The sequence below is a fragment of the Sylvia atricapilla genome, chromosome 3 (assembly GCF_009819655.1).
Source record: "Sylvia atricapilla isolate bSylAtr1 chromosome 3, bSylAtr1.pri, whole genome shotgun sequence".
NCBI classification, from domain to species: domain Eukaryota; kingdom Metazoa; phylum Chordata; class Aves; order Passeriformes; family Sylviidae; genus Sylvia; species Sylvia atricapilla.
The window spans coordinates 10,975,598-11,000,591 of record NC_089142.1 but is presented as its reverse complement, the minus strand read 5'-3'; the positions used below and the strand labels follow the sequence as shown (position 1 = coordinate 11,000,591).

Below are 24,994 nucleotides of genomic sequence, written 5' to 3'. Positions count from 1 at the left end.
CTAAGGGACACTTCCACCTCAACTGCCCTTCTCCTTACTTGCGACTTCAACCTGCCAGAAGTCAACTGGGCATATCATGCAGCTGATGGGACCCTTCCAACTCAGCATATTTTATGGTTCCACGATTCCACAGGGTGTGTTTCCTTCAAGTCTTACCTAGCATCCATATTTTAAAGAAACCTGCAAGTTTAATACCGTGCTGTGACTGAAAACAAATTACGCTACAAAGTCAAGTTAAAACTCACACTGGTTTATTACACTGTAATAAGTGTTTATTGAGGAACTGCTATTCAGTAAAAAAGTGCAGAAACTGCTGAACGTTGTTCTCAGTAGTCTCAATAGCTTTTGTAGCCACGTATCAGCAAACAGCAACAAAAAATCCCCCAAAACAACAACAAAAAAGAAATGCAGCTAAACTCTAAGAAGTGTTTTTTTTTTTTTTGAAGAATTGCCAAAAATTTCAAGGCCCTGGAGTAAAAATGAACAGGAGAGGAAAAAAAGGTTAATTTGAGTGAGTTTGAAAAATCTGGTTCTTCTTTCTCCCTCTAATGCCCAATAAATGCTTGTGATATCTAAACAAATCAAGTTCTCTAGTCCCAGGAAAACGTGGGAGGGGAGGGAGGGCAGGGACACACAACAAAACACAGATCTACAATGTTGTAGAAAAGTTACTGTATTATTTCCCCAAATTCTTATTCTACTCCATTCCTGTATATTGGAAAGACTTGTGTCTCTTTAGCTCATTATAATAAAATTATTATTTAGACTTACTCTATACTTGCAAACTCAAGAGTGTGTAAGAACCAGTTCACTGGAATTAAGAATCTAGGTTTATAAAGACACAGCTTGCCAGGTTTTGTAAGCTCATGTCCAAAGACACTTAAACGCTTTAGGAAAAGAATGAAAGAACTATTTTCTTGCTAAAATAATATGCTACATATAAATTTTTTCTAATGATGAAAGTGTAAGTTCTAATAGTTTTTCATGCTGTGGTTTCACTGGAAAAGAAACAAACATTTAATAATAAAACAAATAATTAATAATTCTTTAATATTATAAATTAAGTTTATAATAAAATAATAATGATTAAATAAAACAAACATTTTATTGCATGTATTAATTACCTGCCACACATTTAAGAAAAAAAGCATAGCAAGGAAGAAAACAGTATTTTTAAGTTAATGCTAATTTTAAGTGTGTTGAGACACTAAAACATTACCACAAGTATCAGTTCAAACGGTTTATTAAAATATTTTATAGTTATACAAAATATATTTTAACTTTTCCAGAAGAAATAATCAGAACAACAGATAAAAAATTCTGTAGTTGGTAGCTAAAAATATCAACAGAACATTCAAAATTTTCTCCTTGTCCAAACTGTGCTTATTCTTGTTCTGTGCACACACAGTAATCCTTTAAAAAATAATTAATAATAATACAGAAATATCTTCCTGAGAGTATCTAACAAATCATCATCTTTTTCAGCATCAGGAAGAAATAATTTTACATATATTATTCCACATTTGTCTTCAATATTATACCATATTCATACAGAGCTACTTATTGATCTTCATCTCTGTCATTACTATTTTGGAAATTCAGTGTTCTTTGGCCTCTTGGAGGGTCTGGCATGCGGAGGATTCGAATATGGGGACTCGTAGGCAGAGAACTAAAAATAAAGGATGCATCATTTAAACAGTGTTTCTTCTCCAAGAATTTTAGTATTTTCACTTGATTCTTTACATTACGTATTTTCCTTTAAATAACTGCACCTTTTTTCTTTGACAGTTTTAAAAGCAGTAACATGGGGTGAAGTTCAGGCTTCACTGAACTGATCCTGGGCCAAATTTCAATAAAAGCTTTAGGTAAAGACAAGCACTCATTTCAATTTCATGTGATTTCTAACAAATAGACTTTAGTGAACTAAAGAAAAGGTTCTTTTACAAAAACCTCCAAATGAACAAATGAGGAAATAAAAGTAAGGAATTGCCTTAGAGATCCTGAAGCAGCACACACCATACACACATCTAATCAATCTCAAGATACCACGAATGAGCAAAGTTACTAAACATAAGTTTACACAGGCTTCTCCACTTATTACTCTAAATGGATTTTTCCTGAAGATGCCCTCACATTTTCGTTAAATTTAATGATTGCTGAACATGAAACATGGAACAATATAACCAATTCAAACTGAACTTGAATTATTAATTTTTTCAACAGTAACCATACAAAAAATTTCTGGGTATTTTTTAGTCTCAGAAAATCTCTACAAAAGCATTTCCACTGAAATAACAATAGGTACCACTACTCTACTTTTTATACACTTTAGTGAGGGAAGACAAAAACTTCTTTTTGTAGACTGCTTTAATTTCCCTCTCAGGCTTCACTGGTTACACTGGGTTAATCGAGAGGAGGCGGCTGCACAATGTTAGAGACATGATTGTCCCCTTAAACTGGGAATGGCTCTACCACAGTTTTATATAAAAGTTTTGAAAGAATTTTGAACTACTAGATCAAAAATTTAAAAAATGGTGTAAGTTATGAGTCTCTAGATCAGTAACATTAAAACCCAGAAAATAAAAATAACTAAAATGACAAATCCCTTGAAAGAAGTGTAGTATTAACAAAAAAAAATTCCCAAGTCTTTTGTTATTTTTGGGAGGGGAGAAGGACATACAAAGCTAAGCTAAGGAGAGCCTGTTTGAACAAAATAAAACATTTCTAAAAGTTGTTTTATTTCAGATAAACTGATTCAAGTCGCACTGAATTACCATTATATAAGGAAGAGTAAAAAAAGGTATAAAAAACATTAAATTCACAGAACCATCAGCAATGAACTTGTTGAACTACTCAACTGTTAATATTCTCCTGCTGCAAACAGCAACATTTCTTTCTCCTCATATTCAACTTTTTCAAGTTATACTCCTTGCAAGAGAACTCCCTGCCAATTCTTGTATCCTGAAATAAACCACAAGAGTATTACCTCATGCTCAGGGGGGTGAACAAAATGAACTGTCGATGCCGCTGGAAGTCAGCCCTCTCCAGAATCATATCGATGGCAATTCTTCTGTTAAGCATATCCTAAAGACAAAAGATTTGTCAGGTAGAGGCACTGAGAGCAATAAATACATGATTCTAGAAAACCTACCAGGAATAACTGCTACAGAGTCAGGGTTGGCTAAAGAAAATATCTAAGTAAGACTAAAAAAAACTAAAGAAAACTGGAGAAACATTAGGGTAAAAATCTGAAAACTACAAATGACAGCCTGGGAAATTCTTAGACTGTACTTTTTAGTATACATGGGCAATAGAAAGCTTCTATCAGAAAAATCACAGACACATCTACTTATAGTGTTTTTCTATCATCTTTGATGTACATACAGTACTTCTTACTTTATTGATATGCTGAGATGAACTGTACTTTAGCAGAATAATGTTTCCTGCAAAAAATTCTGCCTGCAAAATCACCTGAAAAGATTTAAGGGCTCCATGAAACCTATGATACTATTGTATCATGGAGCTTGTTTTTATTAGGATTATTATTGTTATCATTATTATTATTTTGAATGCAACCTTAGGCATTAGGCTCACCGCAAAGGATGTTATTAGCAGGGACTAACAAAGCTCTGCAGCTGTGCACTGCTCCTCATGAAAGCAGAGATCTCCCACAAAAACACACCGTGGTGTCCTCACGTGGTGGGGCTGCCTGACTACACCAAGAGTAACTACAGAACGTGTGGACAGCAGGGCTGCACTAACTGGCACTGCCACAGAAAGATTAATTGTGTGAAAGAATTTATGGAAGAGATGACATGCAAGTTCTTTGCAAGGCCTACAGCTCTGAGTATCCACCTTTTTCCAGAGAGATGGATAACCTTCTGCACAACTAACTTTTGAAAGAAGATCTAAGATTTGAAAATTGACTGAAAAACAGCTGTTTCACTACCTTAGATTCATACTGTCCTTTTTGAAATTCTTTAATATAAATTGTATTACCTTTGTTCTCTCTAGGTGATTCCTAGTAAATAAATGATTGATGAGGAAGAGACACTGAAGCAAAAACTAAATGAGCTACTATCAAATCCTTGTCTCACAGAAGTAAATATTTTCTCAAACTCATACCACCCTGCCTATTAATAAGTAGGAAATAAATCTTAAAAAATAAAAATAGGTTAGTGGACTGTCCAGGGAAGCTGTACACAAAAATATAATTTATCAGTTTTAGCTAACATTAATATTTACTGTTTGCTATTCTGCACTTCAACATCTTGGAAACATGCTCCTAGCTAAGTATGAGTTTCTATAAAATGAGTAGCAACAGTGAACCCAACTGCTACATTTGTTCTGAAAAAAACCCCACATTGATCTCAAAATTAGCAGAAATCAAAGCACATGCCAAGCCCAGAATGTCTCAGCAACATGCAGAGTCAGCCTCTGACAAACACAGTAACAGCTGATTTTATTATTTTTGTGCTGAGCAAAGGTTTGAGCACATAAATTAACAGAAATGCTCATATTTCTGGATACTAACTTCAGAAACAAAATAAGCTTCAAAAGTCACCAAACAAAGTGAACAAGATCACTAACAAATTTTGTTTTGGGGGATTTTGATTTTGGTTTGGGGGCTTTTTATAATTTACTATATTTTATAATTTGACTATAGTGGTTTTAAATCCAACCAAATAAACAAACTATTTCACAAATTTATACAAATCAGAATGGGAGACATAGTTTAAGTTTAAACTATACCATGTAGACATCAAATTCATCCATGCATCTGAAAGGAGATTCAGTAATGTTCCACAGAGAAAGAATGAAACAAACTGTGGAGAAGGAACGTTCACCTCCTGATAAGGATCTCAGATCACAGTGGGCAGCTTTCTCTTCCTCTCGAGGCTGAACCTTGAAGTAAAAATATTGGAGCAATTTTTAAATCTGAGATGAAGACATACTAACAGAATCATAATTTCAACAGCAAACACATTATACATGGACACACAGATATCACTTGAAAACAATTTTCTACATTTCACTGCAACTGCCATTCTGGAATGGGATGGCTCCTAACCATTTAGTAACACATTTCTAGGATCACTGCAACTTCCTCTATCACAGTCATACACAGTGAACAGATTGAATTACTCTGCCAGATTTTTGTTATTCAAATCTCTATTTTTAATAGTTGTTAAACTGCTTAATAAATGGCAACATAAATGTTTACATAATAGTAAAATCCCCATGGTTACCAGGTACAATAGAAAAGCAGGAAATTGATTTACAGAAGACTTTTAAATGAGGAAGGGATTCTTTACATGGAATACATGAAACATTGTGAACAGCCATTCGGTTGCGTTGATTATGATGACATCTTGTGGCATTCTTCCTGTAAGATGAAACTTGGGCATATTCTTGCCCTACTAATTGCCTTGCCTTGAACAAGTTAAGCAGCCAAATAAATACTTTTTTTTTCAGTTTTATTTTTTGCAACTTACACTCCTTGACTCAACACAGATCTCTTTTGTGAGATATCTCAGATATCAACTATTATAAAAATATATTCTGATAAAGTAATGACTTGATATTTTATGGACTGAGTTTAGTTCCTCAGATACATGTGCTTCACCTGTCTAATTAGGACTCTGCCACGTATTTATGTTGCCACTGTATATTTTTCCCCTTAATCCCTAAAACTGAAGTCTCCCACAGAAACAAAAATAAATAAATCCATGATAAAACTTTTTGGGATGTATGTTAAAAGGTAGACAGAAAAAAAACCCTATTGAAGCTTTCCTGAATTAAGTTATTTAAATAACAACTAGAGCCACTATACAATCACACAAATACTGGTGAACTTCCTATCAGTGAACCAAGAATGAGTTATTTTGAAAGACTGGATGACCAATCCAAATTTATTTCTTGTAATCTAGTAACTTGCCCATTTAAAATGGAAATGTTTTTTTGTCTTTGCTTATTTTCAACAACATCCTGCTGTCACCAAATTGGATGAAAGAAACTTATCCAACACCAATTTGATGTGATTAAGCAGACACTTCTTCACTCAGGCTTTTGGAAAATTCTCCAATGTGTCCTGCTCAATTGACAAAATCCTGTCATTTTTACATACTTTTTCTGCCGACTCATTGTTACATAAGTTCTTTTACACACTATGCATAATATGCTCACTCTTAAATTTAACCTCTGCAATGACTGATTTTTGTTAATCAATATTCTTTTGTTAATCAATATTTTGTTAATCAATATTCTTATCCTAAAACAATCATTGGTCATCTCTACTGAGGTCTACTGATTGAAATCATTGATATTCAAAACAAGTTGGGAAGGGTAGGGGGGTTCCCAAGCAGCATAATCGGTGTGTATGTCTCCAGAGTTCCTTAACCAAAACACAGAAGTCCAGCAACTTCTTGGTGAGGTTTCTATGGCTGCATATTTCAAGCACAACACTCCTAACATTTCTATACCTTTATACTTCATAATTTTCTACTTGTAATCATAGCTAACTCTTTTATATGATTAAATTGATTACTTGTTCTGAATATTTGTAACACTACAACTTAGTGTATCACATTTTGGAGAGGGAAAAATAATTTACTCCATCATTTGCAATGCATTTCTAGCATCTGAGACTAAAACAAATAATAATTCATTATGTATTATGCTAATTGAAGTAATATAATAACTTACTGTTATGGAAAGTGTCTCATTCTTGTGATCAAAAATTATATGTCCAGAGCAACCTCGAAGACGTAATAATTGCTCAAAGTGGAGTTTGCATTGCATAGAAAGGCTCCTTAAATCAAGCAAACAAACATTAGAGGAGTAGGTTTTTAAATACATGAAAAAGTGACAACAGATATTCATCAACAGTTTCACATAATTAAGTACTAAGCCCTCCTCAAATAACAACATTCTCTCAAAATCAACTGCACTCTCAAGTGGGCAACATTAGACTGACTGCAGAGAATCCTTCTGAAGGAAGGCAACGACAATCTTCATGGACAACTATACGATATTAAGAGACTGAAGCAAGAAAGAAGGGGTGCACACAGTAATAGAGAAGAAGCTGTCAAATTAGAGAATCTGAATCAAGATCTTCAATGTTTTTAGCACAGAACAGAGGAGAAGTGTTTGGACCACAATGAAATTACAGGAGCTTAGCATCACTGATTATAATCAATAAAAATGAATGGCAGGCCAGATTATTTGAAGTCCTAGTATGTTGCTGACATTTTACTGATCAAAATATAGGCTCCACTATCTCACTGCTTTTCCAGCTTTCAGTCCAGGCTGCCTCTAAACTCTCAGGCATGATAGGACTGAAACTGGGAGTAAACTTAGGTTAAAAAAATTGTTGTGACCACTGTGTTAAACTCACCTTAGGAACTGCCGATACACTTTGAGCCTCTCTGTCATTACTTCGTCCAGCTTTGCAATAAATCTCCTTGAATTCTTTAATTTACTGCTTGCATCTTCATACCTTTCCTTTGCATAATGAAATTGCCTATTTTAATAAACAGAAAGGTTAGGAGTAATATGCTTTACATTAAAACTGAACTATTGTTGTAAATGCTGAAAATCATTTTGATAATCAAAACATTCAAATGTAAATTTTCTTGTGAGGATTTATGTGAAAGCTAAAAGCATTTAAGTCAAATAAGACACCATTCACAAATGAAACAAGGACAAAAATTACATCTTAATTCTATTTTTAATTCTTTTGAAAATAAATTCTTTCACCAAGGAGAATGAATGATTGATTTCCCCATTCTCAAGAATATCTGAGAGGAGTGCTTCCTTGGAATACACTGAAGTCAAAACTTCAAGGAGCTGCCCAGCTTGTGCAATCGTTACTCAAACGAGAATTATGCTTAATACTCAATGCATCACAAAATAATGGTGAGTTAAATTCATGCAGTAATAACTGGGATACTTCAACACACTGAGAGGGTATCTGATTATTGGTAACATCATATATATAGCACAGATGCTGCTTAAAATCACTGGAAGGTGTTTCAGGACTCTTAAATCTGTTCCATACTGGGAGAATCAGTACAATGCACTTCTACACCTTCATACATATCTGAAGTACCAAAACCACACATAAACATAGAGTAAGACAGTAAGAAAACTCTTCTTTCCCCTCTCTTTTCCATCCTACCTGAACTGTTTTAGACAGTAAAGATGACTTACTGGATTATTTCTTCTCTGTTTCCACGGTGACTGCTTTCTGAATTTATCTTTTCCCTCAAGCGATTCATTTCTGCATCAAGACTTTTAACAGTTCTGCTGACCTTGATGCGCTCTGAGAAGATTTGTCTCGCTTTTGCCATTTTTTCCTAAAGGAATATTTAAAACTCAAGTAACTCTCATATTTTTCAAAAATCTGTTTAGTCTTCACAACAAGTATTTTATGCTATGGAAAAACACGAACTTCAAGAAAGAACAGTATTTTTTTGTTTTCTTTCTGTTTTCATTACAGCAAATCCAGTTAACAATTTTATTGACAACATTTATAAATGGGTAGTTATTTCAGTGCCAAGAACTGTATCCAAGATTTTTAATACAATCACAGTTATTCAGCTAATGCAGATAAATAAGGAACCAAAATCACCATATTTAATTAGGGCAGTCTTCCAAAAGTCTTCGTGGATGTGACTTCAGAGTTAGTTAATAAAGCTTGATTAGGTAAGTCTTCAAAAGACAGATATGGGGCCTGTACAAGGAAAAACGTACCATCCAAGGAACCAAAACAATATTATTCAATTTAACTTAAGCCATAAATTTTAAGTGATTTTAATTCTTTAATTGCAAAAGAAGGAAGAAATGGTCTTAGATGGATGAACCCAAATTTATCTGTCAAGACAGAAATGGTGTCGTGTCAGAAAAAAAGGCCTCGATTCACTTACACAAAATTACTTTACTTGCTTTACACAGTCAGCACAGGACATAGCTGAGAAAATACTCAGGGTAGCTGAGTATAATAATATAATCTGTCTGTTATACAAGTGGAATGATTTATTATTAAATATCACAAGAATCATGACCATCTGACTTCAACAGCTTAAAAAAAAAAAAAAAAACACCACCACACGTACCTCTAATTCCTTTCCTTTAGAAACTAGTAAATCTTTGTGCTTATTTATGCAAGCCACATGTTCTCTCTGTTTGTCTTCATAGTGCTGCAAATGGCGTTTACTGTTTTCCACTTCTGATTCAGCCTGGTTTAATTCAGCCTGTTTGGAACAAATCACAATGTGAGATGTTTGATGTAGATTCCTGAGACTCTCTCTAGTGTTTACTGACTTCTCACAGGTTATTCTAACTTATTCTGCTTTCAGTAACACTACTTCTAGAGTCTGGGAGCTTTAACTACAGTTTATGAGAAAATCTATGCTTAATTTTGACAAGGAATAAATGCATGCAATGATTTTAGGAATTATATCTTGTGGTGATGTTTTCATCTTAAAAAAAAAAAGCTATGCTTTCTCCTAAAGCTCAAAACTGCATTTATTTTTTACACTACGTTCTATGTGGAACTTCTGATGCCTGTGTAACATCACCCAGAACTGCATTTTTGTGTGAAAATTCAGTGTCCTGCTATACCTGTAATATAAAATCATAGAATCATAGCATAGTTAAGGTCAGAATAAAACTTTAAGAACATTAAGTAGAACCATCAACCCAAAACCACCAGCATATACACCACAAACTTCTGACTTCAGTACACAGCCACACATTTCTGAATGCTTCCAGGGATGGTAATTCCACCACTTATCTGGGAAGTTTGTTCCAACGGTTTACAACTCCTTCTATGAAAATTTTTCTCCCCATATCTAAACAAAACTTCGCCTGGAGCAATTTGAGGCCATTTCCTCTCCTGTCACTTGTTACCCAGGGGAAGAGACCAATTCCTACCTCACTACAACCTCCTTTCTGGTGGTTTTAGGGACTGGTAAGGTCCCTTTAGAGCCTCCTTTTCTCCAGGCTAAACAGCCCTAGCTCCTCCCTCAGCTACTCCTCACAGAAATTCTGCTCCAGACCCTTTACCAGCAATTTCTGTAAGTACTGATACTGTTGAAGTGATGTATCTTTCCAGAGAAGCAAAGAGGTATAAAGAATTACATAAATTACAGCATCCTTTTCTTCCATATTCCTGTCAACTAGATGGCTTGTCTTAACAAACAAAAATAAAAAACACCAAACTAAACAACTCAAAACCAACACAACAACACAACAAAAAAACTCAAAAACAACACAACAACAAACAGGAAAATCAACCATCACCAAGAATAACAGATGTTCTTACTTTTTTCCAATCCTTTCTTAAAACCACAACTTGCTATATGTCAACAGTTCATTAAACAACTGCAGAACACTTAACATATCTGATTTAAAACCTTTTCAGGAATTTCAGTGCTTCTTTCGATTGTGTTCTGTACTCTAAATAACAAGCAATAATGTTTTAATATTTTGAATAAATCTCTTTTCAGACAGAGTGGTTCTTTTAAAATATATCATATCTCTAGAATTTCCATATTAGATATATTAGAACTAATACATTTACCTGTTGCTTTTCTGATCTGTTTCCCTACTGGTTTTGTTTGTTCTTTCAATTTGGGCTGGATACACAGCAATTTGCAGTTCAAGTGAGACATGTAAGAGATTCCCATAGTTATCTTCTAAGTTTTCTTCAGTCCATCCTTCTTCCAACTTCTACAAGTTTACAGTACTATAAATGTCCCCAACTCTTACTTCTGTTTTCTATTTTCAAACTGTAAGTTCTTAGTGCCAATGTGAGACTGCCTTCCATTTGACAATATCAAATTTTGTATGTCACCATTCTGTTCTTTATCTTAAATCTTGCTATTTCTCTGCCATTTCCAGGTGCCTTCTGTAGTCTTGAATAATTAAAACTATATACTGGTACCTTCTGTGATTATGTAATTTCATGAAATAACAACCACTTCATATAGAACTTCAAATGCTATTTTGAGAAATGAACAGTTATGAACATTCTTAGCTAGGGTTTCTTAGGAATAAACAAGCAAAAACAACAAATGTGAGGCACGGGAAAGAAAATCAAGGAAACTGTTTTTCTTTCCTTTTCACTCCATGACTAAAGATTATCTGGAAATGAACTATCTTTAAACAAAAAACACTACAGTGACTACATGTAACAATCAACATTACCTTCAGAATATTGCCAAGCTTATTTTCCAACATGCATAAATGGAATGCTCCATTTACATTTTCTAGGTAGACCTTAAGTACATCAGGCAACAAGTTCTTTCCTCCTCCCTCACCTCTTATTAACCTCATTCACCTTGACACACAAATGGAACAAATCAAAAATGCAATATAAAATTATTGTTACCTTAATTGGACCAGCAATTTCTTCTACTTGATGAATTTTTTCTTTCACTTCTTCTAATTTTTTCTCAGCTGCTTCGAGATTATTTTTCAGTTCTTCCACTTTTCTGCTTTGTAGCTGCATGTCTTGTTTTACACATTCCATCCTACTCTTATTTTCTTCAGCTTCGTCTTCCTGCCAAAATGTAATAAAGTTAAGAATAATAAAATAGGACACATTTGTAAACTACTGTACCATATTTTTATTTTACTATCACTACTGATGTACAGTATGATATTAAGTACTAACTCTAGTAAGAATAGAAGCAGCTCAATGTAATTGTCACTAAAGCCCAAAGGAACAGACTGACAGATCTTGTAGGAGACCACAAAGTCTAACTGCAAATAAAAGTTCATATTTATGTGACTGAAAATTAAGAGGATTTTATTTGGGAGTTGTGATGAAAGACTGAAAAGAACAAGGTAACTTCCCTCTGGATCTGTGGCCAACATACATCCAATATACAATGCAATGGAGGAAGAGTAAGTGGATTGTTGTTGTCTCCTAGAAAACAACTCTATTCCTAATAAATTATCATCATAAATGCTTTCTGATTCAAAACAGAAAATATTGCAAAACCTGGGGAAAAAAATTAAATCACCAAACATAAATAGTCACTCAATTTAAAGAAATATTTAGAATTATGGCAAGTGTTACATTCTTCACCATCCAACTTTGCTTATTTCAAAACAACGTCAACATTAAAATACATTATTTGTATGCTGATTAAACATAATTGGATAATCTATTCTTACTAATATATGGACGTCTGCTGACTGGTGCTCTTCCACGTTTTCAAGATCTGCTATCTCTGCATTTGCTGTTCTTACTTTTACCTGAGAAGAAAAAGAAAATAGATGCTCTGAAGTTTAACTAAAGAGAAAAGTTCATATTTGTTCATTTAAGTCATCACAGGAAAGAAGATACTTGTATTTATTAGTTTCATTAGTGGCTAACAAGAGACACAACTCTTCACCCACCTGTGGAATTAATTTTCATGAGATATAACTTGTTCTGAAAGTCATGTGCTTTAATTCATTAGGTTAACATATTTCCAGTCAATATGACAATTGAATGAAATACATTTGATTTTTTTTCCAAGTATCTTCAGCATTTCACACTACATGACAGGGATTTTTTTCTGCTTCTTACTTATAATTTACTGAATATAACCTTATATAGTATGCATTAGCTTACACTGCCTATCTGGAGCACCACTGGCCACCACAAATACATATCCTGTCTAGAAGTACCAGAGACCACAGAAAGGAGGCTAACAGCTGTAAAATGGTTTAAAAAGAAATTAAAATTAAGAAAACTTAATGAAGAAATATTCAGCATATCAAGATGGGTTAAGAATTTACCAGAAGAACATGAAGATAAACAAGATTTTGGGAATGAAGATGCAAGGCCCAATAGAAATAAAGGAGGGAGAAGCATTATATGATGCAAGAGTCTTTTCTTTGCAAAAACTTACTATTAGTGTCAAATAGAGCAGTAGAAATTTGTAACATTTAGCACAAGGGGAGAAAGATACCAAACAGAAACAACATCATATGCTAGGATTGATGTGGCCTCTATCATTCTGTCTTTAATTACAAGAACATATTACAAAAATAAAAAACATGAAAGCAAACAACAAAAGGAAGGATTAAAATTAAAAACTGTCAAGCACTCCAAACAGATTACGGAAGTCAAAATGAAGCAGGGAAAGACTGAGGAAATTCTAAAAACTAACACTGTATCTATTTTTACCTGTAGTTGTTTTTGGTGTCGCTGATGAGCATAGAGATGATCTTTATTCTGCCTAATCTCATTTTCAATGGAATATAAGCGTTGCTGAGACGCTGCCAACTGTGCCTTTTTGTTTTCAATTTCTTTATCCAAGTGACTTTATAAACAAAGTGATATTGAGATGTTGTTACATACTACACAGATATTATTTGTGACAAACACATACAGAAAAACACAAATAAAAATTACATGCATGACAAGACAAATGGTAAAAATGCACTCCTTTTTAACTAGCCTACATCATTCCCTCATAGCAAAACTGCTAATGGAATGCCTTTGAAAGTTAAGATAATTTTTGAGTGAAATTCATTATATACTGATATGAACAAACTACAGTTAACTGACATATTTGAAACCTTTGAGTTTATAGAAATAAATTTTAACATTCAATTCAGTTTATACTATGAGCTATTAATACTAAAATTACCTAATATATCTTTAATATAATATAAGCCTCAGAATGGAAGTATTTAATTGTCACTAATTTCCTTGGTGACAAGTTCAAGTTTGTAATCTTTGAAGTACATTTCACTTTTTCAACTACCATTTTGAAAGCAGTGAGAGAAAAAACTCCTAAAAATATAAAAGGTGAGGGAATTCTCAGAGATACCTACCATGAATGAAATCAAAAGCCTGAGGAAACACAGATGCAAAGTTTGAAACCAGTAGGAGGATGTGTGCTAACAACTTTAGTTTGAATAGTCAGGCCTCCCTTGCAGTAAGCTATGACACCACTGTTCAAATTTTATATATTTTTAAAGAAACAACTTTGACTCCACACTCTTTCTGACCAAGCATAAAAAAGAAGGTAGCTGGATTTCCTGGAGTATTGAACACTGAAAATCCTTCCTTGGTGAGTAGGGTGCCACAAGCTGAAAGACTGAAAGATTGAAAGATACAATGCAAGTTTGTCCCTATCACAGAAAGGCACTGAAACTACTGAAGATTTCCTAGAATTCCCAAAAGGAAATGTAAATCTCAGAAAGAAAATGGAGAAACTAGATAGTAGTGTACATGCAAACAGACAAATACTCAATTCCACAATTCATGCCAACAGGAGCACTTTTCCCAAACATGTTACACGATGCTAACCTGATTTCTGCTTCAACATCTTGACTTAGGAACTTGGGTCTGACATAACTGGAGGAGTAATACCGTCGTTCAAATACTTGATCACCCTCAGCAGTGAAAGCTTCTTTACAGTTTTTTGGGGGCCGATTGCACTGCATCACTTCACGAGCCCTACGGCTACTCTGAAAAACAAAATGGCCTTCTAGTATAAGCAGAAGAGCAACCATAATTAAAGATAAGAATTTAGAAGTTGTCTAGATGTTTTAACCCAGAAATAATTTCAATTCTTAATGAAAAAATACACAGTAATGAAAGAATGTGAAAATTATCTATAATGTCAGGAATCTACTTTTCTTGAGTATGACATTTATGTTCTCAAGAACCCACTAAGTTTAATTGGTCATTCATTTGTGAATTTGGTAGTCTAATCAGTCCCTCATAATTTGCCTTGGGGGAAAAAAATTATTAACCAGAAGGTCACCATGCACAGATATATTCAACTGTCAAAAGTAGAATAAATATAGAGGAAACAAGCTTTCAAAGCAAGGTATGAAGGACATCAAACAATATTCAAATAAAGTTCAGGGAAACATGTTGGTAAAAAAATCCCAACATTGACACTGGCAGACGAAGTGGTCGCAAGGTTCCTTTGTCCAAGGCAACCATGTTATCCATTCCAATATATCCATTTTTCCACAGAATACTTCTTTCAGATTCAGCTGAAATTGTTCAGGTAGGGCCCAAAGATAATAATGTTATGAAAATCACTGGTTAGTTCAGGCAGATGGGGAAGAACAATCCCAACATTCCTGTCATGAGAAATGAGAAAAGCCTTCAAAGTTCAGCTGTTATGTAACCCATTCAGTGACAGCCATGCTCGATAAACAGTCAGCTCTGCTTTAGACAGAGCATGAACTCTTTCCAGTAAGAATGTCAGAGAATAAACTAGGACAAGAGATTTTGGAGAAAAATAAAATTTGCAAAAATAAGGATCATTAGTTCTGCTTAATAGAAAGCAGAGAATACCCTGCTGTCTCTACATAAAAACATATACACCTTATTTTATCTTTGCACATTTTACCTGTAATCTTATCTGCAGGAGCTGGTATTTCAGTGCTAACAGAAAACCAAAAGTCAATTAATATCAGAAATCAGATAGTGTCAGAAAACTTAGCTACCAGCTGCTAGGTAGGAGTGGGTTGCAAATTCTGGTAACTCCCTGACTACCCAAAACTGGCACATCCTGAACCCATCAATTAACACACAGACACGAGACAGAGCCAGCAGTTAGGAGGTTGATTACACACACATAGGCTATTTAGACTGGGAAACTATACTTAAAGACCCAGAAAGGTAGTGGCAAAGAACCCAGAAACAAACAGGGAAAGTCCTGAAACACATGGGGCAGAGAGGGGAGCATAACTTCCTCTACCCGATTTATCCACTATAGACACTACTAGTGAAGGTGTCAAAAATGTTCCACACGTTTCTTTAAAGATCAACAGGGAGCATAAAGCCTTACTTTAATCAGCAGGACTGTTTCTATACCCCTCATATCGATCAAACAATTGGCAACCACTGGATTATCTATTTCCAATGCTGTCAGAACTGATGGGAATTCTGGATGATGAACAGCTCTGAATAAAAGAAAGGAAAACATTGTTCATAAAACTCACATGAGATTCTTCAAAAAAAAAAAAATTACAAATAGTTCTTTTCAACCATCAAGGCTAAGCAATAAGATTCAAAACATACTTACTTCTGACTAGTATCATAAATTTTATTCTGAAATTTATTTACAATTATTTGAGGTCTATGTCCACGTGCATAATGTTTTGACATCAGGAACTGAAGAGTTCTTTCATCACTATGATTATCACAGCAAAATGCCTGAAGTAGGCCTTTTAAACAGGATTCGATAGCCAAGATCAGTTCAGGATCTTTAGGATGAATCAAAGCACCTAAAAAAACATAAGAAGCAAGGCTTTAGGTGCTTGTTCCATGATAGAACGTTCAGTAGAACATTTTTACCATTCAAGGTTCTTGATTTGTTATATTGCAGGGCTTTTTAGGAGTCTAAAATAAACCCTTCCTACAGGTAGAAAAAAAATATTAAGAGGTTGACTAAAAGTTAAAAGACTCTACAACAGACCTGAGAACACAAACATATAATTTCTCCGCCTAGAGACACCTACACATAGTTGGAGGCCTATGTTTTCTTCCATCAGGGTACCAATTTTATGGTAGCTTAGCAGAAATGTATCAAGGCAAAGATAGCTTATCAACAAGTTAATGCTTTAAGGATGAAGGCAGTGGAACAACTATACTGCAAATTAGACAAACATGAAGATTTCCATTGTATCACCTGTCTTCAGCAGCCATGTTTTCACATTCTTACCTTGCAGTAAATGCCATGTACTTTACATCCAGAATATGCTGAAACCTTTCCTCCCATTCATAAACTGAAAATATCAGCCAGTGTCAGAGCAGGACAGAAGCCAGCTTCCCAAGAAAATCTCAGTTGGGTCTGTCTGACTTGTTCCATGCAAAACATATCTCAAGTCTGACAAACCCACAAGTCAGCCACTAGACATTTTGAACAAAATCTGTCCAAAATTTGGACAGTCCTATCCACTGAGGGACAAGTAGTCAAAGCACAGTTCTCTGATGCTTTGAGGGTGTGGGGGAATCAGAAGGATGTACTGAAAGTTTAACACTGTAAAATAGCTCAACAAAAACAGCTGGAAAATGAGGAAAGCCAGCAGCTGTTAGTGAGTGCATGACAGAAGCAAAAGATGATAACCTACCAGGACAAAGCCTTTAGTCCAGCAAGTACAGAAGAAAAAGATATATCTGAAGCTCCTTAAAGAATAAAATTTTCTTTAAAGACCACTATTTACATTAGCAGCCATACCAAAATATCCCACGAGAAAATGTTTCAGCAATTATTCTTACCTAAAGGTCCAAGAGGCTTCTTTCTGAAGCGTCCTTGTTTATAGGCTAATTCAATTGCTTCAAGAAATGCTGGTATATGTGGTCCAAATCTTTTCAAAGTGTTTGTTTTACTACCTTTCATGTCTCTCAGCTGTTTCTGCTGGGCATCCAGTGCTTGTTGCACTTCACTTCTTTCTCTCCTAAGATAACAGATTTTTTTTCTCAGTACTTATAGAGTCTAAAGTGCCCTAAAGTAATTATAAAGCCTTGTTTTTCAATTACTAATAGTATTGTGTATTAAGATGTCAGTAGTTCAATGTAAAGGTAGGTACACATATGCAATAATATTTTTCTAACTTCATGAAACATGAGGAAAAAAAAGCAAGAGAAAATTACTAGTTTGCAACTGTTCTACAAGACTTTTATTTCTAACAAATTACAATAAATTTATTTTATTTCTAATTATATGCTTCAATTTCACTGTCTTCAAAGATCTTCAACAAAATATGCAGTAAGCACTGGTTACAATAATTGATAAGAGGAGTTTAAACTAAAACACCAGGTGCAATAAGGAACAATTCTCAAATCCTTTAAGACAGTAACTGACATTGCCATAATCCTCTCCAATAATCATTGTTCAAGTTCAGGTTTCCAAATCAAAGCCAGAGTGCTTTTTTTTTTCTATCTTGGGCTAAATTAGTATTTGAACCACTCAGCCTCAAAGCCTCTGTGAATCTGCCTTAACTACAGAAGCAGTAATTACTGCTAAGTGTATATATTTTCTTATAATGTGAAAAGGAAACTGAAGCTTAACAGCTCACGGATCACAGATCCATAAGAAGGGATACATAAAAGAAGGTATTTTTCTCTAACTTGGAACAGAGGTAAACAATTACATTCAAAAAGCATAACTTACCCAAGTCTAGAATGTTCTTCCCAACACTTAGATATAGCCTGCTGAAACTGATCCACCTGCTGACCAATCATTATTTCCTCATCATGGAATGCCTTTAACTGTTCCCTAAGGTATGCAATTCTCCTTTGTCTTTCCAATTTCTCAGGCTCTGAAACCTGATTAGCACTAGAAAAGAACATACGTCCATATTTTACAACCATACTGAGGCTTTACAACAGACACAGATTTTATAACTCATAGCGTGCAGAAGAATTACTCACCAGTTACATTTAGGATTCTGTTAACTTGCAAGATCTACATAGCAATAATGCCAACTTAAAATATTTTTTTTAAATTTCTAATCACATGCACTTCCCACCAGTTACATTCTTATCACATTTAGTTTAAGACATTTGTTTTGTACTACCATGGAAGCTAGAGAATATCTATTATCACCAAAACAAAACAACCCCAAACCAAACAAATACCCAACCAACTAAAACAAAAGAAGAACTTTTGCTACCCAGTTGCCTTTTCTTTTGACATTCTAGTCAAAATTCTGGTATGTAAAGAAGAAGGATCAGAAATATTCAGGTATTTAACTGTACCCTGCTAAAGAATAAATAAATATTTTCTATTACTGCAGGTTTTCTCATTAATCAGAAAAGCTCACTTCTTTTCCACCTAGATCTTATAATAAACACACATCATAATCACTGTATCTGTATTTACCAGTTTTTCAGTTCTTCAATTCGTTTGGACAGCTGTTGACTGTCTTTTTCCAGACGTTTTAACTCTGTTTTGGAACGATTATAAATGATCTATCAAGGAAATAGGACACAGTAGTTTAAGAAATAGAAGAAATAATTTCGGAAAGAACTACAGTTTTGAGTAAATACTGAACTGCACCAAACCAGACAAACGTAACTCGATTTTTAAATATTACATCTATTTATTTATTTAGAGTTAAGCTTAACACTGTTTAGCAACTACGTAAAGACATAAACACCAGGAGCCCCCCATAAGATACTACTTCCCAGTCAGGCAGGAAATTTCACCTACTCTGAACTGCACTAGGGATTCAAAAAGCCAAGACACAGGTGTAGAATTACAGATGAGTAGAGCATGGACAAATTTAAAGCTCTAGATTGGTATGAACTTTGAAAGGTTTTATTTTTTTTTCTTTTTGCCTACCTCAGTTTCATGGACTGCTTTTCTTTTTGCCTGCACTTCAGCCTTCAAAGTAATACACTGAGGATGAAGGGCTTGTGCTTCTTCACTTACTGATATCAATTTGTCTTGTATTGCTTTGTACCTTTTTTCTGCTTCATTAACTTTTACCTTTGGTGAAAAAACAACAAAACAAGTAGTAATGGAACAAAATTTTCTTCAAAAACCTCCTAATGTTACAGGACAAATGTCTCTCAAAACATCCCAATTGTCTGAATTTTGTTGTGTTTAAAAAAATAAAGCAAGTCATTGCCACTATGGATATGCTAAGATGAAAATTCATAAATACTCATTCTTGGGAAATCAACAGACTACCAAATCTGTGATGCAGACAGCAACCCCTTTTTCTGTCTCAAGGTTTACTCAAACACAGGACTCAATACAGTTAGATCAAGTGTCATGACATCAAAAGAAAAGAAACCAGCATCTAGACAATGTTCCTTCATTGCTACACAGATATGATCAACTATCCCAGCTGGTAGATGGGGTCCGCCGTTTGGGACCCAGAGAGCCACAGCCACCCCAAAGGATGTCTCGCTAAAGACAACTCCTTGGGGGGTCAGGGCGCTCCTCAGCTGGCAGAGGGGCTTCTCAGCATCAGGCAGAGCAGTGATTTTTCAGCTCAGTGATTTCAGCTCTCAGTGATTTCAGCTCAGTGCTCTCAGCTCATGCCCTTGTGAGTTTGCCCCTCTTTTAGCCGGCCGTGGCGAGAGAGAGAGAGAGAGAGGTCTCGTATGGAATTTCCGCAGGTGGTACTTTATTGAGAGGGTACCAGCGAAAGGGGTCCAGGGACGAGGAACCTCTGCCAACCAGAGGAAACCCAGAGTTTTTTATGGGACACCAGGGTGGGAGGAAAAGGGTACAAAACCAATCAATTGTAACAGATTACATAAAATCCCGAGGGGGCTTGTGGGTCTCCGGACAAGTCACCGTAACTAGAAAGTCTTTTGTCTTAAGGGCTCTGGGTGAAGTTGCGAAATTCTTTCTTAACTCCTCAGCTTGGCCCTCTCCAGGGCAAAGCAGCCGGGGCTCCGCCCACTCCCACAATGAACAAAAGTAAAAATGCCTCAATTGTGAAACAAATACTTTCTAAAAGAAGGAAAAAAACCCTAAAAACATTTTTTTTAAAAAAGGAAAATAAGTGCTAGAAAAGAAAGCTTGGATGAGTTTTAACAGACTGAAAAGTTTGGACTGCTCAGCCTGGAGAAGTGGAGGCTGCATGAAGACCTCATAGCAGCCTTTTGGTATCTGTAGCCAGCCTATAAGGCAGCTGGAGAGGGACTCCTCGTTATCTGTATTGATACGACAAGGAATAATGGGTTAAAACTTTATTTAAAGTCTAAATAAGTTTAAACTTACTTAAAGAGGGGAAATTTAGGTTACATATATGGAACAAATGCTTTACTGTGACGGTAGTGAGGCAATGGCACAGGCTGCCCAGAGAAGTTATGGATGTCCCAAATCTCTGGAACTGTCCAGTGCCAGGTGGGATGGAGCTTTGAGCAGCCTGATCCAGAGGAACATGTCCCTGCCCATGGCAGGGGGGCTGGACCTGGATGATCTTTAAGGTCTCTTTCCATCCACACTATTCTATGATTCTAGATTCAAACTAGTAATGCCTGTTTCTCTGCACAAAATGTGTTTCATATGCAAATGACATATGACAAAATGCAAATTTCATATGACAAAATTATTCTTTCTTGCTACTTACAGAAGTCTTAAGAACCATCCCAAAACTTCCATAGGTCTCCTGAAATCACTGATCTTTTCTAAAGGCAATGATACCCAAGAAAACCTTCACAACAGATTTCTGACTTGGGGGTTAACTACATCTAGAGTGATAAATGGTTCAGACCATATACGTACCTGGCATTCTTCTACCTTCTGAAGGAACTCCGTATTTCCTTCTTCAGCTCTGACACCTTCTTCGAGCACTTCTATTTCTTTTTCCATCTCACTCACCTAAAGAGAAGTCTGTATTAGCATATCCACAGCAGACTGGGAATGAAGCACATTTCACTTAACAAACACATTTTAGCAAGACATGTACCACTGCCCACGCCATTTGATGTTTCAAATCTTTGAGACGACTTTGCATGTCATTCACAAATGCGATGCTTTTGAAAATTTCCTTCTTTTCCAAATAAAGCTTCTTAAGTTCTTCAAGACGCTTAAAAAAAAAAAAACAGAGGTTCAATGACTGCAAAAAGATGTGATATAATATTAAATTTTAGAAGGATTTGTGTTTTTTTTAAATGTAATGACACTGAGAGCTAATAAAACAAAAACTTATGCAGTTTAGCTTCCACACTTCCTTCACTGCTCAGATCTGTTCTAATAATTATTTTAACTTTTACATACCTCTTCCCCTTGTTCTATCTGAACATGGATATTTTTTTTAGTTTTTCCAATGACTGAATAATCTTCTTTCATTTGTTCCAGCTGAGTTGCCTTCATAAAAAACTAAAAAAGGAGTAAAAAGATGTAGATACGAGATCAGCATCATATCTAATTATCTGCAATAATTACAACAGAAATACCATTCATCCCAACATCCCTGCATGCTGAATAATATCCAAAGAAAAACCTAGTCAGGTTGTGATGGTACAACTTCCATCCTCTCCTCAGGTTGCAATGTGATATTTGAAATGTCTTTTAGGCTCCAGCCTTAATGAATAGAAGCTGGGCTTCTATTCATTATCATAAGCTTCTCTGGAGTTTATGATAAACACTCTCTACTCCCCAGAACTCCTACTGTCTGACAAGCTCCTCTTCCTTATAAAGAGACTTTGAAACTTGAAACTTTCCTGCCTAACAACCCAAATGGAACAACATTTTTGTTAGTGAGTTTTCAAAGAAAGTTAGTGACCTCAATTGTGGTCAGGACAGCAAATTACTATGACTGAAGCCCACTCTCTTGTGATTCCTATAAACAATGGTCCCAAGTGAGACCCACTGAGCTCTCCTGGACTGCAGTGGGCTGTGACAGCATCTCCCTCTCAGTGAGACACCACTGTGAGCCAGAGAACTCTCAAGTTTACTTGGAGGACAGCTGTCAAAAGCTGACAGAGCCTGGGCTGATACCCCCACTCCTCAAGGATCAACCTTCACACTCAGAGAAGATCCAAATGCATTTGCCGTGAGTACTTCTCTGAGCTCCAGGAGAATTTTTCACAGGTACTTGTACATACTCTTTAGGTATGTTTACATACAAGTGTGCATATGATATAGCAACTTTATTATGAATATTTCTTAAGATTCTTAAGTACATAGATTAGAGAGAAAATTAGACCTACAAGTGAGTTACCATTGTGCTGTTGCAAACTCAATAAGAATCTTCTACTAAATTGTTTAAATCAGGCTACTAATTAAGTACTGTTACGTCAAAGCACTGTCAAAACCTTTAGGCCTAAACTGTGGTCAAGATCAGAGCTAAGTTTGGCAAGGGGATCCATTCTGAACCTTGTGGGAAGGTCTCTCTTACTCTGATTTAGCCCTAGCTTGTTCCCATTCCAACCTTCATGTAGACCCTTTTAGGCTGATTTTGGTATTTGATTGATTTCAGGTTTTAGTCCAATTTCCTTCTTATGCATCTATATAAGTAGGAAAGTGAGCCTTGCCAACAAACTAAGCCACATGTTCACTTTAATATTAAACCTGCTTTTGCTGATACCTGTGCCATTGGTTTTTGGGTGACTTAAAACATGCATTTCCAAATACAGGGGTATTTCTGAATAATGAACTAACTCAGCAGTCCCCTAAAATTTAAATTTATCCATCTCTACAGAGAGATGAAGCTTCAAAAATATTGTTTGTGCAAGTGGATGACTGGTGCAATCAGACAGTGCACTGCCTCTGGTTAGGATGGAGTTAAAGTTTCCTCACAGCAACTGTTACTCTTGTATTTTAGATGTGTGATCAAAACACTACTGACTACACTTATATTTTAGCTGTTGCACTGAGGCCTCCTGTTTCTCTCTCTGCCCTCCCAGTGAATAAACTAGCACAGTGTGCAAGACATTGGGAGAGATCCAGCCAGGCAGATGATCCCAAGCAGCCAAAGAGAGATGCCACCTCAGAAAATGACATTTTGATGGTTTGGCCCCAGCCACTCACTCAGACATTCACTTTCCTTTGGCATGTGATAGGGAAGAGAATCAGAAAAGTAAAAGCAACAAAGCACATAGGCTGAGATAAAAATAATTTAATAAAGCAAAAGCTGCACATGGAAGCCAAGCAAAACAAGGAATTCATCCATCACTTCCCAGGGCAGGCAGGTGTTCTGCCATTCCCAGGGCTCCACCATGCTTAATGGTGACTTGGGAGGACAAATGCATCATTCAAAACACCCTCCAATTCCTTCTTCTTCCCCCAGCTCTATATGCTGAACATGATGCCATTTGGTCTGAGATATATATATATCCCTTTTGTCAGCTGGGGTCATCTGTCCTGGATGTGACCCCTCCCAACTCCTTGTGCACCCCCAGCCTCCTTGCTAGTGGTGGGAAAAGAAGAAGGAAAAGCCTGGACTCTGTGTAAGCCCTGCTCAGTAGTAATGAAAACATCTCCACATTATCAATACTGTTTTCAGCACAAATCCACAGTGTAGCCCTATACAAGCTGCCATGAAGAAAATGAACTCTAGCCCAGCCCAAACCAGCACAGTCATGCTCAGCAATAAAAACAGATAAGAGCAAGTTTAGGGGAATTAGCCATCTTTTGCTTGGGCATTGGTTGGGCCTCAGACTACCAGTAATACGTGGTGAGTGATTGCCTTTGCATCTTTTATTTTGTTTCATTTTCTTTCTCTCTCCTTCTAGCTTTCTCTTCAGTTATTATACAATTTTTATCTCATCCCTCTAATTTTTTTACTTTTACTCTTCACTTCCCAATGCCCTATCCCAAGCTTGGGGGCAGCACAGAAGGGAAGTGAAAGAGTGGTTGTGTGGTATTTAGGTACTTACCTTAGTTAGCTCAAAACAAGTCATTAAAATTAAGGAATTTGATTTTTTTTTCAAATGCTCTAAAAATTTGCGATCAGGATTTCAATGTTTTATTACTATGTTAAATTGTTTTTCTTACCTTGTACTTGTCACCTTCATTTTTAGTCTGTAAAAACTGTTTGCTCATCTCTTGGGTTAAAATAGACACAGGATTATCTACCTGCAAAAATCAGTAATTTTCATTTTATTTTAATTACAAGTTACCATGTAACTCCAAATCCATGAAAGTGAGCACCCTGTTCCAGTCTTGCAACTTAATAATAAGCTACAGTTTAGAAATCAAGCTTTTTAATCCTCTCAAGTCTTCAAAAACTAAAAAAAAAACCAACAGCAAACAGAAAATTAAAAAACTCAACTATATCAAGTACAAAATAGAACCACAGCAAGGACAACTAAGGAACTGTTTCCAAGAGCATACACGATTCTATAAAAAAGTACCTGTAAGTTCCATTTATTTAACAAAATCACCATTGGAAATTCTTGTTGTATCAAAGTATTGCAATAAATGCAATTAATTGATTCATGTTCTTACAGACATTGCCACAAAATAAAATCAATACATACTAACTGACATTTCTATTATTTGAAATTCTAAGTATGTTGAATATTTTAAATTTCATATGCAGTACCTGATCT

At 35.5% G+C, this 24,994-nt stretch overlaps 1 protein-coding gene across 3 annotated transcripts in view; it reads right to left on the bottom strand.

Moving 5' to 3' along the window:
- Positions 1-1,227: 1,227 nt before the first annotated feature.
- Positions 1,228-24,994, bottom strand: part of SMC6 (structural maintenance of chromosomes 6) — a 38,816-nt gene continuing 15,049 nt past the window's right edge. For all 3 annotated transcript variants that reach the window (XM_066314763.1, XM_066314764.1, XM_066314765.1), the window contains exons 8-28: positions 24,438-24,518; positions 21,717-21,818; positions 21,406-21,525; positions 21,222-21,317; positions 19,320-19,466; positions 18,858-18,946; positions 18,147-18,311; positions 17,252-17,430; positions 16,056-16,257; positions 15,819-15,933; positions 14,318-14,478; positions 13,187-13,322; positions 12,187-12,267; positions 11,396-11,566; positions 9,117-9,254; positions 8,212-8,357; positions 7,397-7,522; positions 6,706-6,811; positions 4,753-4,905; positions 2,987-3,084; positions 1,228-1,669 (exon numbers count right to left, since the gene is read on the bottom strand). In XM_066314763.1, coding sequence (XP_066170860.1) covers positions 1,561-1,669; positions 2,987-3,084; positions 4,753-4,905; positions 6,706-6,811; positions 7,397-7,522; positions 8,212-8,357; positions 9,117-9,254; positions 11,396-11,566; positions 12,187-12,267; positions 13,187-13,322; positions 14,318-14,478; positions 15,819-15,933; positions 16,056-16,257; positions 17,252-17,430; positions 18,147-18,311; positions 18,858-18,946; positions 19,320-19,466; positions 21,222-21,317; positions 21,406-21,525; positions 21,717-21,818; positions 24,438-24,518 — 2,721 coding nt within the window. In that variant the 3' untranslated portion in view covers positions 1,228-1,560. The remainder of the gene's footprint in view (positions 1,670-2,986; positions 3,085-4,752; positions 4,906-6,705; positions 6,812-7,396; positions 7,523-8,211; positions 8,358-9,116; positions 9,255-11,395; positions 11,567-12,186; positions 12,268-13,186; positions 13,323-14,317; positions 14,479-15,818; positions 15,934-16,055; positions 16,258-17,251; positions 17,431-18,146; positions 18,312-18,857; positions 18,947-19,319; positions 19,467-21,221; positions 21,318-21,405; positions 21,526-21,716; positions 21,819-24,437; positions 24,519-24,994) is intronic.